At 44.7% G+C, this 14076-nt stretch overlaps 1 protein-coding gene across 4 annotated transcripts in view; it reads right to left on the bottom strand.

The window, feature by feature from the left end:
• LOC141095454 (ATP-dependent translocase ABCB1-like) overlaps positions 1–14076 on the bottom strand; it is a 485663-nt gene that overhangs the window by 142744 nt on the left and 328843 nt on the right. For all 4 annotated transcript variants that reach the window (XM_073581458.1, XM_073581459.1, XM_073581460.1 and 1 more), the window contains one exon: positions 10687–10791. In XM_073581458.1, the coding sequence (XP_073437559.1) occupies positions 10687–10791 (105 nt within the window). The remainder of the gene's footprint in view (positions 1–10686; positions 10792–14076) is intronic.

Raw genomic sequence — 14076 nt, 5'->3', positions numbered from 1 at the left:
TGGAGCAGGTGCAGATGAAGGCCAACCAGGTCTGAACACAGACATCTCAGGTTTAACCTCCACACACTGCCTGACCAGCAAACACAGATGAAGGGCAATGCAGGCTCAGACATGGATACAAAAATAAATAAAGCCTGGGGCAGGGCGGGGCTGCCGTGAGTGTGCACAGCAGCCTAGATCAATCACAATAAACACAGAAAAGATGGCGAACATGACCCAGCGTGCACGGCAACAGTGATGGTCTTGCTTTTAATGTATCTAGGAGGCCGTAATGGCACAGTGTTTATTAAAAACGTAGAATAGGACCCCCCACATGAGATTGCCTTGGCGCGGCGGGGTGGCTCAATTGAATTGATCAATTTTTTTGCCAAATATCTCATTTTGAATACAGTTAGATATTATGTGCATATGCACTTTATGTTATGCGTTCTAACCTTAAGCAGCGCTGGCTTCTTTTCTTTTTTTGCATGTTGGTTTGTGGCTGACCAACACTTTTGCCGTGCGCGCTGGGTTATGTTCGCCATTTTTTCTGTGTTCACTGTGATGGATCTAGGCTGCTGTGCACACACACAGCAGCCCCGCCCTGCCCCAAGCTTTATTTAATTGTGCACCTGTGTCTGAACCTGCATTGCCCTTCATCTATGTTTGCTGGTCAGGCAATGTGTGGAGGCTAAACCTGACATGTCTGCATTCAGACCTGGTTGGCCTTCATCCGCACTTGCTTTTTCTGGCTTCATGGGAGCGATCCAGAAATGCTCAGGTACAGATTGCACTTAAAGTGGTCTTGCTTTTAATGTATCTAGGAGGCCGTAATGGCACAGTGTTTATTAAAAACATAGAGTAGGACCCCCCACATGAGATTGCCTTGGCGCGGCGGGGTGGCTCAATTGAATTGATCAATTTTTTTGCCAAATATCTCATTTTGAATACAGTTAGATATTATGTGCATATGCACTTTATGTTATGCGTTCTAACCTTAAGCAGCGCTGGCTTCTTTTCTATTTTTGCATGTTGGTTTGTGGCTGACCAACACTTTTGCCGTGCGCGCTGGGTTATGTTCGCCATTTTTTCTGTGTTCACTGTGATGGATCTAGGCTGCTGTGCACACACACAGCAGCCCCGCCCTGCCCCAAGCTTTATTTAATTGTGCACCTGTGTCTGAACCTGCATTGCCCTTCATCTATGTTTGCTGGTCAGGCAATGTGTGGAGGCTAAACCTGACATGTCTGCATTCAGACCTGGTTGGCCTTCATCCGCACTTGCTTTTTCTGGCTTCATGGGAGCGATCCAGAAATGCTCAGGTACGGATTGCACTTAAAGTGGTCTTGCTTTTAATGTATCTAGGAGGCCGTAATGGCACAGTGTTTATTAAAAACGTAGAGTAGGACCCCCCACATGAGATTGCCTTGGCGCGGCGGGGTGGCTCAATTGAATTGATCAATTTTTTTTGCCAAATATCTCATTTTGAATACAGTTAGATATTACGTGCATATGCACTTTATGTTATGCGTTCTAACCTTAAGCAGCGCTGGCTTCTTTTCTTTTTTTAAATAATAACCATACTCGGGAAGATCTAACAGTTGGAATGGCAACTTCCATCCTGTGGTGTCACGGGGAACAAATGCACGCTTTCTGTCTGCGGCCACCACATTGCTCCTTCCTTCCTGTTTGGGTGATATGCCTCTTTCCCCATGTGTGCTGCTGTCCTTGCTCTGCATGTCCTCCTGCCAGGTTGGGTCAGTATCTATGTCTTCCACCACCTCGTCTTCCACATCTGCACCCAGCTCCTCCTCCTGACTTTCCGGCAATTGTGTCTTATCATCGTCCACCTCTTTTGACCGTGGCTGCTCAAAGATTTGTGCATCGCTACATGGGATATCATCTTGCCCGCTTCAAGTGGAGCGGGTGAGAGGCACGAATCTCCAAATGGAAAATTGAACAGCTCTTCGGCGTATCCTAGTGTGGGATCAGTTGTCTCAAGGCTCTCAGCATGGTGGAAGGAAGGAGGACCAGGGTGAGTAATATCCAGTACACACTCACGGCTACCCAGACTTGACCGTGTGGAAGACATGGTGGTTGTGGTGGTGGTGGCTAAGTTTATCCGCTATCCAACCAACAACTGTTTCACACTGCTCTGGCTTCAATAGTGGTGTGGTGCATTCCCCTTAAAACTGGGACAGGAAGGTCGAGCGTGAAGATGTGAGTCTTTGCTGTGGTCCACTTTCAGCTTGGTCACTGCCGCGTCCTCTTAATGCACCATCAGCATCACGTCCACTTCCCCATCCCTTGCCCCTTGCCTTGCCCATTTTAAATGGACTACTGAAATATTTTAAAAGCTCAATACAAATGGATTTATTTGGAGAAAAATTGTATGTGGTCAGTATGCTTTAAAAGCGAAGATTTTTCCACTACAGATACACTAGGCCTCATCCTGAGATAACAGACTATATTAATTTTTTGGGAGGTTTTGTATTAACTTTTGAAACCCCAATATAATGATTAGAACAAGGCTAGCAGACAGAACTATCCAAAGTATGCCTGTGAAACAAAGATTTTTCCAACATAGATACACCAGACCTCAGCCTGAGATAACAGACTGTATTAATTTTTTGGGACGTTTTGTGTTCACTTTTGATGTACAATACAAAATAAAATTGTGGTACCGTGTTAGCCAGAAAAATAGATGAAAATACTTATGTCCCCCCAAAAAATTGAGAAAAGTATTCAAGGTGTGATACCTTTATTGGCTAACCAGAGAAATTATATTTGCAAGCAAGCTTTCAGGGCTCAAAAGGCCCCTTCATCAGGCTAGATTACAAGTGAATTACTGAGAAAAGATGGCAACATTTAAATAGGAAATACAACAGGACATGAGATGATGCTTTTGGGTGTTCACTTTTGAAAACCCAAAATAATGAGAAAACAAGTTTAGCAGACAGAACAATCCAATGTATGCCTGCGAAGCAAAGATTTTTCCTAAACAGATACACCAGGCCTCAGCCTGAGATAATAGACTGCATTAATTTTTTGGGAGGTTTTGTGTTCACTTTTGAAAACCCAAAATAATGAGTAGAACAAGGCTAGCAGACATAACTATCCAACGTATGCCTGTGAAGCAAAGTTTTTCCACCACAGATACACTAGGCCTCAGCCTGAGATAACAGACTGTATTAATTTTTTTTAATTTTTTGGCTAAATAGTGCTGTACATAAGTACAGTATCATCCAGGCAAAAAAAAGAAAACAGCCGTAAACTGGCCAAACTTTGAGCACGCACAGATATAAGCCGGCACGGAGATACCACACCAAAAAATGTGTGGCCTGTATTTTTTTTTTTGGCTAAATGCTGCTTTATTTAATCAAAAGTGACAGCCAGGTAAAAAAAAGAAAACAGATGTAAACTAGCCAAACTTTGAGCACGCACAGATATGAGCTGGCACAGAGATACCACACAAAAAATGTGTGGCCTGTATTACTTTTTTTTTTTGCTAAATGCTGCTGTATTTAACCAAAAGTGACAGCCAGGCAAAAAAAAGAAAACAGCCGTAAACTGGCCAAACTTTGAGCACGCACAGATATAAGCCGGCACGGAGATACCACACCAAAAAATGTGTGGCCTGAATTTTTTTTTTTGGCTAAATGCTGCTTTATTTAACCAAAAGTGACAGCCAGGTAAAAAAAAGAAAACAGCTGTAAACTAGCCAAACTTTCAGCACGCACAGTTATGAGCTGGTGCGGAGCTACCACAACAAAAAATGTGTGGCATGTATTTTCTTTTTTTTTGGCTAAATGCTGCTGTATTTAACCAAAAGTGACAGCCAGGCAAAAAAAGAAAACAGCCATAAACTGGCCAAACTTTGAGTACGCACAGAAATGAGCTGGCACGGAGATACCACACCAAAAAATGTGTGGCCTGTATTATTTTTTGGGGCTAAATGCTGCTGAATTTAACCAAAAGTGACAGGCAGGCAAAAAAAGAAAACAGCTGTAAACTGGCCAAACTTTGAGTACACACAGAAATGAGCTGGCACGGAGATACCACACCAAAAAATGTGTGGCCTGTATTTGTTTTTGGCTAAATACTGCTGTATTTAACCAAAAGTGATAGCCAGGCAAAAAAAAGAAAACAGCAGTAAACTGGCCAAACTTTGAGCACGCACAGATATGTGTGGCCTGTATTCCAATTATACCTGGGGCTAGCTATATATGGCTAACATATCCCATAGGTAGCAGCAGCAGCACCAGAACACAGGAAGGGAATGGACCCTCTTGATATATGCAATTATCTATATGAAGAAAATGAGGAAATTGTTCCAACTCCAAATGATATAAAAATTGTTTCTTTTATTCCATGTATATAAAAATATACAAATAGCTTCTCAGATATCACAGCACAGTGGAGGACAAGCGATGCGTTTCGACCGCAACTGTGGTCTTTATCAAAGCTACGCAATACTGAAGTTACAGACATTATATAGGCATCACACACCAATGAAAAGTCACAGATTAGTCATGTGATTAAAGGTCCTGATAGGACCAAATACGTATCTGCATTCTTTCAGAAACATGAAAACATTTAAAATTAATAGCACAATTGGTGAACACAAAAGACAAAAAAAAATTATAGCCCACAGGTAGCAGCAGCAGCACCAGAAAACAGGAAGGGAATGGACCCTCTTCATGTACAGTATGCAATGCTGTATATACACACATACAGTGCCTGCAGGCCTTGCACTGATGTGTATACAGCGACATACATTACCCTGCCTGCCTAACACTGGAACCTATATACTCCGGAATTAGTCCTTGGAAGGACTGTTGGTTTAGCTGGATGTGAGTATTTAGGATGGTAGACCCCAGACTAACTAAGAAATCCCCAATTCTGACCCTATCAAGGCAGCCGCTCTCCCTACACTCGCTCTCTCAAACCCCTGATGATGTTGTGCGACCAGCCAATCACTGCATGACCACAACAAAGATGGTGTGGTGTTTCATAGCCTGGCAAACAATCCCTGCAGCGTGATCAGGTCTCTAAGGTATGCCAAAAATGCTGGGTGGAGACCCGAGTTCCCGCCGAGTAATCCCGGAAACGCTCGGTGCTCGCTGAGTACACCGAGTGTAGTGATACTCGGGCGAGTACCAATTAGTGGCGAGTGGAGCGCCCTCAGACGCCAGGGCAGTGGGGTACTCGGTACCAGGCCAGTTGATCTTCTCAACGGGAGTTGTCACAGCAGTGGTGACCCGGTCCGTGGCCCTGGGGCTCCATTGAAAAAGGGGTTGTTGCAGTGTGCTTATGGTGCTGAAAGTTTATAACTGATTCGTGACGCCACCTGTAGTGTTCGGCAATGATGATGTTAAGCCGACGCTGCAGACAGATCCTCTGGGACCGATGGTGGGGTGCAGCAGTGATGTTATAGCCCTCCACAGGCAGGGCTGCAGTCCCAGGGCAGTGTAGGTGAAGTGACACGTAGATGATGTAGTGTCAGGCGCAGGGGATGTAGTAGTGCTGAGTGGGTTGACGCAGGAATAAGTGGAGGACACCAGGGCATGTAGTTCCAAAGCTTTACTCACAGTCTGTTGTGGTACAGGCACCCGCATCCGTGCCATGTCCTCCGGGTCAGGAGCTCAGTCAACCTCCAGGCAAGATGAAGTCCTACCTTCCAACACTCCGCCAAGATATGTGCCTTTTCTGAATGTCTCCTCTTATAGCGCCTTTAAAATGAAGTACTCCAGTACTGAGTTACACTGGGGTTCCTCCTGTTCGATGTTCTTATGAACTCTACTTGTACGGCAGACAGCTGTAGCCTGCTTCGGGGACTCCTTGCTGCTAAGTCCTGGCTCACTATCGTTTCTGTTGTGCCCCCAAGTCTTGTTAAGGTGGTGACTACTTCCATTCCTCCGGTGTCTGCTGCAGGACCATTAGTATCCATACAACCTCGGGGACCGGACCCCGGCCTTGCACTGCGAACTTGGGAAGGGTTCTCCTCTAACTCTAGTCCTTAGTCCTCCTTTTCTCCTTACGTTCCGTACAATCCTTTCTTTCATATGGAGAATCAGGCTTCCATTCTAATGTCTCTTCCCTGTGCCAGCGGACCCAGATCACTGAGGTCGGCTGCAGCACTTCCTTCATCCATCCCTCTCCCGGGGATCTTCCTGACTGACTTCCCTGTCAGACTTCCACTCACTGACTGAATGACTGAATGACTGAATGCTAAACTCTTCCCGCTCTTTTTAGTGCAAACTAAACTCCACCCACCTCCCAGCACGCTTCGTGTTCCAAGCAGGGAGCCACCAAAGGGTGCTTTGCTACACTACTATGTTGTGTGGGATGCAGGTGTTGGAGCGTGGTCAGGTGTCTCCACCTTACCTGGATGGTGGGATACCACACCTCAGGAGGAGGTGCAGTATCTCTGTGGCGACTGAACCCTCAGGGGCGCCACACGAACACGTTCGCTCATCACTAATCTTAAACGTATCCACTACAGCCTTTTGAATGAAATTTCCTGCGGAACCAGAGTTCGGATAGGCTGATTCAATGAAATAGTTGTTGCCACAGGAATTGGACACTGACAGAGTCAGAGGAGAGGAGTAATTCCCACGCAGGGTAATCTCTTCTACTGACCCTAGGCTCTGAAGTTTCACAGCTTCTTGGGACAAGAGCAAATGAATTGTTCTAGACTACTGCAGTAGAAGCAAATACCCTCAGAATGACAGACCTCTTGGCGATGCTTAGCCAGCTTCGCGAGGTCAGCTTGCATAGATTCAGAAGGTGGTGTAGGAGCTGAGGTCTGCTGCAAGATTGGCCTCTAGAAGGTAGGAGCCAGGCTCATATCATGATAGGCAGGGATACCAGGTCATCTAGAGAGGCATGAACATTTCCACCAGCCAGTTCATTCTTAATTCTTCCAGACAGGCCATTCCAGAAGGCAACTACCAACACCTTGTTATTTCAGGTGAGCTCGGAGGACAGAGTACAGAAACGGAAGGCATACTGGCCTACAGTGAGATTTCCCTGGAGCACACTGAGGTGGGAGGATGAAACACGGCCCGGCAGATCAAAGACCTTGCAAAAGGCCTCATGGAAGGTCTGGAGGTTGGAGATTAGGGGATCCCCTCTATCCCATAAGGGGTTGAATCAAACAAGAACCTCACCACTAAGATGGGACATGATAAATGCCACTTTGGCCTTGTCTGACGAAAATTCATGTGCCAGTAGCTCAATGTGCAGCGTGCACTGATTGAGAAAACTGCAGCATTGTGTATCATCACCGTGAAACTGTGGTAGAGCAGACAGATGGGGTGCAGTACCAGGAACATAACAAGTATCCTGGAGAGTCACAACTGAGGTTGCCGCAGCATGGACAGGAGCAGATGCGGCCGCAGATGTCAGCATATCCAAGAGGGTACTGTCTTCAGATAAGACATGATCTTGTCCTGCTGGTCTTTCTGGTGGGAGATCTCCTGGTAAGGCTCAGAGACAGGAGATTGTTAGCCAGTGGGTTCCATGACTTGAGCAACTGGTAATGCAAGTGGTAGTGGAACCACTGTGCCGTAGACCGAGGAGAGCTTGGAGAGACTTGACTAGGCGAGAATCTGACTCTTCGCTAGAGCCCCTGAAGGTGTGGCTAGACTTGGCTACAGATGAATGCCAGGTACTGCTCAGGACAGACATGGGAAACACAAAAGCTGATCTCCAAAGGGGGTAGAAAATGGGAGGGGCAAAGAATGGATGAGAATGAATGACACGGAAGGCACTGGCAGGCACGAATGGTAAAAAAGATATGACAGACCCGGGTGGTATACAGACTGGCACAGCAGGTGCTGGCAGACACGACTGGTGTACAGGCAGGCACAGCAAGTGCAGGTTGATATGACTGGTATACAGGCAGGCACAGCAGGTGCTGGTAGACAAAGCAGGTGCACTGGAAGGTGCGGCTGGTATACAGGCAGACACAGAAAGTGCGAGTAGACACGGCAGGTACACTGGAAGAAACAGGGAATACAGGCAGACACAGCAAGTGCGGGTAAACAGGTCAGGTATACTGGGATACAAGCACTCTGGACCTGAGAACTAGCAAGCATGCAGATAGGCTGACAGAACAAGTTGCTCAAGCATCTCCCAAAATGTGGTGGTGCCTTAAATAATAAGTGTCTCCCAGCCATTGGCTGGTGGCACTTTAGGAAAATGTGTGCTGTCTCTTAAAGAGACTGGGGGTGTGCACACGCATCCTAAATGCATTGCTTGGGGATCTGCCAGATGTGTGCAGACCCTGGGAGACTGCAGCAGCAGGAGGAAATGTTGGCCCAGGGCCAGAACGGTGAGTGAGGGGAGGATGGGAATCACATAGGAAACTGGCACTACACATTGGCTTAGTCTCTGGGGAGTTTAAGATTGGCTGTTGACTAGGAGTCACAATGATGAGGTAGGCGGTTTGTCAGAGAGAGATGTTATAAAGAGGTTGTCTGGCCATTTTTTCTCATTACCCTGGTGAAGCCCATTAGGGTGAAACATGTTATTGAGGCTTTTTTCAAATTTAAATAGTGCTCTGCTCTTTTGAATCAGCTATTATAAACCATTATATTATAGGTAGTCATCTAAATCCTGCGTAATAGAAGACAGACTGCAGCCATTTCTGTCTTGCGTTAGTTGTCTATTTGTGATATTTGGGATATTAGGATTACTTAGAGAAATTAATGCAGCTATTAATAATTAAAATTATTTAGAGACACCCATTTCATTTCATTGATGGTCTGAATATAAGACAAAGCATAGCTAATCTATTTTCTGAGAATGTTTGTCTACCTCTTTTTAGAAAAGCAAATACACCAGACCTCCCCTTGCGCTTGTTGGTCAGATGTACAGGCCCTTGTAGTGTCCTAAATCCTATAAAGACATAAGCGATGCCCCCCTTCCCTATTTTGTACTAATGTCCCCCATCCTGTACTAAGTGTCCCCTACCAAGGGCCATTTCAGGTATATATTAGTGATGGGCGAGTCCTAAATTACTCGGAATCGCTTGACTCTAGCGAGTCCGAGCCCGGGACTCGCTACTCGTTGCGAGTCTAGCGAGTCCAATGTTAATGAATGGGGAAGCGAGTCTTAGCGAGTAATGTGCGATTTACAAATTGCAGATGTGTCTCGGAAAGCGCTTGCATTGGCGATTTGTAAACCCCACTCGCAACAGTTTGTTGCTGCTGTGTCCGAGTCCAAACTCGCATTTGTTTGTCTTATTTAGCGCCGATGAGGCGAGGGAAGCGATTTTCTCTAGCACACACCATGCTTTGAGCAAACAGGAAATATTCCGAGTCGAGTTGACATACGCACACACACACAGAGCAATCATGGCCCGTGTCACTGTCAACACGCTGCAGTTGATTGATCTGTTGGAGGCTCGGCCCCTGCTTTGGCTCCCCACTGACCCTGCCTATGGGCATAACATCCAGCGGACTACAGCCTGGAGGGAGATCGCTCAAGTGATGTTCCCTGCACTGCTACGGCCATGACCTCGTCCCTTTGCAACCTCTTTTTTGGGAAATTGTGGTTTTTGTGACATTGTTGACAAATGCACAGTCACCGAGATGGAGTTAGGTGGTGCTGTAGGCGTCACTTGCTGGCGGGGTAAGTGTGTGTGCTGACACCTAGCAGTGAAGCTGCACACTATTCCCTGCACTGTGCACTGCACTGTAAGGCTTGATCCTCCCTGCCTGCCTGCCTACAGTCTACACAGTACTCCTCTGTCCTCCTGGTAGCTCTCAGAAGAGCTGTTTGGGTTTAATATAAGGAATCTTGAAGTTTCCCTACACTAACTGACAATCCCTATGATCTGCTCAAGCATCTACCTCACCCTGCTCTATCTCAGATCTCTCAGGAATGTAGAGGAAATGGCGGTGGAAAAGGCTTATATACAGCCTCGCCTCTCATACATGACATAGGCATCACGATGGACAGAAGCCAATCATAGTCCTGCCACAACCAACATTACTGAATATGATTGCCTAACATGCTTGTCCATCTAAAAAAGTTTTCTGACCTAACTCGCTAGGCTGTCTCGGAAGCTTTGTAGGAACATAACAGATTCTATATTTGCGAGTCCCGAATCCAGTATACAGGACTCGGAATCGTAGACTTGCTCAGTCTCGCTCAGACTCGCTCAGACTCGCTGTTGACAGCGATGTGATATAGCGAGTCTAGCGAGTGAGAAAAAAAACTCTGACAAAACTAGGATTGCCATTGACTTGCATTGGACTCGTTACTGTGCGAGTAATCACTGGGAGACTCGCCGAGTAACGAGTCCAGCGAGTCCCTTACTATTCGCCGAGTAACGAGTCCTAGCGAGTAGACTCGCCCATCCCTAGTATGTATGCTTTCCATCCTTGTATATATGTCTCTCATCCCGGTATATATGTTCCCCATCCTGGTATATGTGCCCCACATCCTGGTGTATTTGTCCACCATCTGTGACCACGATCGTTATACCCCTGCCTACAAGTACTATTGGGCACCTTTTTGTATAATGGGATTTGACTTGTGAACCACATTCACTTGGAGTGCTGTGTTCTATTATATATTCTATATATATGGTCACCTTGTATTTGTGATGGGGTGGTTGTAGACAAATCTGTGCTTTTATACATAACATGGTGAGCTTTATTACATGAAATAAATTAAGATTTAAATATTTCTTACCCAGATAGTAAGTCCTGCAAAATTGATAAATCCAAAGATTATGAAAATTATTGATAAGAAATTAGACATCTGTATTTGCTTAGTGGCATCTTGTTCCTTAAAAACCTGAAAATTAGAATCATGAAAAATGTTGTTAAATTATAATTAATTATACGATGATTACCGTATATTATGAGAGTTATTTTCACAATGAGCCTAATTAGTAGACTAAATATTAAAGTTTTACATCTACAAATATGAACCACAACTTGACAGATTAGATTTGGTAGCTAGTGATGTCGAAACATTGCAGTCAGACAATCTTCCTTCCAACAGTTTAATGCTGATGGTACATTTGTATATAGGGAGTTTTTATATGATTTAAAAACTCTACATTGCCAGATACTCAACTCCCACCGTCCCCGCTATACCTTTGTCTGTAGCTTTCTGTATAGCCATCAGATATTTATGCCTATTTATTTGCATATTGACAGTGATTTAGGGTTCTGATGCTATTACGCTACCAAATTTTCACTGATGGGCAGGGGTGGGTCATGTGGGGTCCCTTGATATTTTTGCAAGAAAGTGAGACAAGCTGAAATTTTTTCAAGAATGTCCCAACAACCAAAATGCAGCAGAGATAAAATTGATTCATGTAGGTGTTTTGGGGCATTTAGGAATGGGTGTAAGAGTTAGGGTGTGACTACACCTGGATTCAGAGCACAGGGGGTCCACAGATGGCTACTGCTGTTGCTAGCTCAATGTGCGTCCTTAGTTGCATATCTAATTGAAAACAATTCGGTCCAGAATAGGCAACATTTTGCAGACTTTATCAGTGTATGTGTTCAAGGGGGACTTTACTTTATGAGGCCATAATGGGAAACATTATTTATGTATGGGGTTACAATGTGGAACATTATTAGAGGATGGGGCCAAAATGGAGAATATTATTAATAATGGAGCTACAAAGTTAGTTATTAATAATGTCTCCGTGTGATCCCATACTTTAATAATGTATGAGGAAACAATGGGGTACATTACAAGTATAACAAAACATAAAACATTTCTATTACTGTATTTGCCAGAAAAGATATATATGTCCCCAATCCTGGAATATATGTACCCTATCCTGGCATACATGCCCCCCATCCTGGTGTATTTGTCCCCCTTCCTGACATGTATGTCCCCTATCCTGGTATATAGGTCTCCCATCTTAGTATATATGTCCTCCATCCTGGTACATAAGTCCTCCATCCTGGGCTAGTCCTGGCATACATGTCCCCCATCCTGGTATGTATGTCCCTCATCCTACATCCATCATGGTATTTATGTCCCACCTTCTGGGCCCATCCTACATGAGCGCCATTGACAAAATTGGCAATATTGCTGCATTTGGGCACAAAGGTGGTCGTTACTACTATTTGAAGGACAAAAAGGAAATTTACTATTGTTTTTGGGCAGCAGACATTAGCAACTTGAGACATCCCATTATGGAGACATAAGCATCCAGAGACAAGTCCAGAGGAGCAACAGTAAGCATCTTGGAGAACTCAATGATGCGCTGAAGCTCCTCCTCCTGGTCAGAAAACAGAAAGGACCTGGAAAGCGCATCTGCCTTAATGTTCTTGACCACTGGCCGGAAATGGAGAACAAACTCAAAGCTAGCTAAGAACAAAGACCACCTGGCTTGACGCAGATTTAGGCACTGTGCGGACTGCAGATAGGATAAGTTCTTGTGATCCCTCTAGGTACTTACAGGATGAATCGCTCCTTCAAGTAGAAAGCATCGCTAGTTAGAAGGCACTGTAGTGTAATTGTAGCACTGGAGCTAAAGACAAGACCTGTTTTAAGTAAAAAAAAAAGTACTTTCAGCCATACCTTAGGGTTATCACCCTTATGGGTCAGTGCAGAAACTGGAGAAGTCTGAGAGAAGAAATGTGGGATGAACTGGCGGCAGTAATTTGCGAATCATAGAAACTCAGGACGAGGCCACTTCAGGACGGCAGCCACTTTCTTGGGATCCATCCTCAGTCCGGTTCAGAGTTGATGTATCCCAGGAAAGGGAGAGAGGTTTGCTCAAAGACGCACTTCTCAAACTTGGTGTACACACAGTTCTTCCTCACTCTCAGCAAGACCAGGCAGACATGCCTCCTGTGTGTAGGCAGATCAGGGGAGAACACCAGTATGTCATCCAGGCAAACCACAACAGAAGAGGAGTGAAGATCCTGGAAGATATTGTTTAGCAGTCCTTAGAAGTCTGCTGGGGCATTGCAGAGCCAAAATATCATTGCGCAAAATATTCATAATAGCCATCCTAGGTGTTGAAAGCAGTCTTCCATTCATCCCCTTTGCGTATTTGGATTACGACATATGCTCTGAGCAGATCAAGTTTAGTAAACATTTTACAACCACTGAGATGATCAAACAACTCTGAGACAATGGGCAGGGGATACTTGTTCTTGATCGTTATCTGGTTGAGTCAATACAGAGAGAGTGAGCAGTCCTTGTTAACAAAAAGAATCTTGCTCCAAGATGACTTCCTGATAATTTTAATGGCAAGATTCTCTTCTATATATTCGGACATGGCTCATGTCTCTGCCTGAGACAGAGGATAGTTACAGCCTTGAGGAGAAGAACCAAGAAGAAAATTTATAGGACAGAGTCATATAGCTTGTGTGGTTCTAGTATCTCCACTTTCTTCATATCGAAGACAGCCGCAAATGCCCAAATAAGTGGAAGGTAAGTCAGGTAAAATTTGATGGAGTAGCCGGAAGTCAAGCAGGACGAATGGGAAGCAGGCATTTCTTGTAACAGTACTGACCCCAACGTAGTATCCTCTGGGTCTTCAGTCCAAGACAAGCTTGTGTGCATGTAGCTAAGGCAGGCCCAGGAGCAGAGAATGGGACAGACCTGGTAGCACATACAGTGGGTATGGAAAGTATTCAGACCCCTTTAAATTTTTCACTCTTTGTTTCACTGCAGCCATTTGGTAAATTCAAAAAAGTTCATTTTTTTCTCATTAATGTACAATCAGTTTAATTTAACACAGCTGGACTCCAATGAAGGAGTAGCACCATCTCAAAGAGGATTACAAGGAAATGGACAGCATGTGACTTAAAAATGAGTGTCTGAGCATGCGATATTTCAGCTTTTTCTTTTTAATAAATTTGCAAAAATTTCTACGTTTCTGTTTTTTTCAGTCAAGGTGGGGTGCAGCGTGTACATTAATGAGAAAAAAATTAACTTTTTTTAATTTACCAAATGGCTGCAATGAAACAAAGAGTGAAAAATTTAAAGGGGTCTGAATACTTTCCGTATCCACTGTAAATGGAGATCTTCTCCAAGTTCAACATTTTCACCCGAAGTTCCTGACTCGGAGAAGAAGAAACCGGCTTCGGATAGAGGTCTCCC

This window comes from Dendrobates tinctorius, unplaced genomic scaffold (assembly GCF_039654945.1).
Source record: "Dendrobates tinctorius isolate UK_male_01 unplaced genomic scaffold, ASM3965494v1 ptg000070l, whole genome shotgun sequence".
Classification (NCBI taxonomy): Eukaryota; Metazoa; Chordata; class Amphibia; order Anura; family Dendrobatidae; genus Dendrobates; species Dendrobates tinctorius.
Note: the sequence above shows the minus strand (reverse complement) of the source record. Positions and strands in the feature narration are given on the sequence as shown.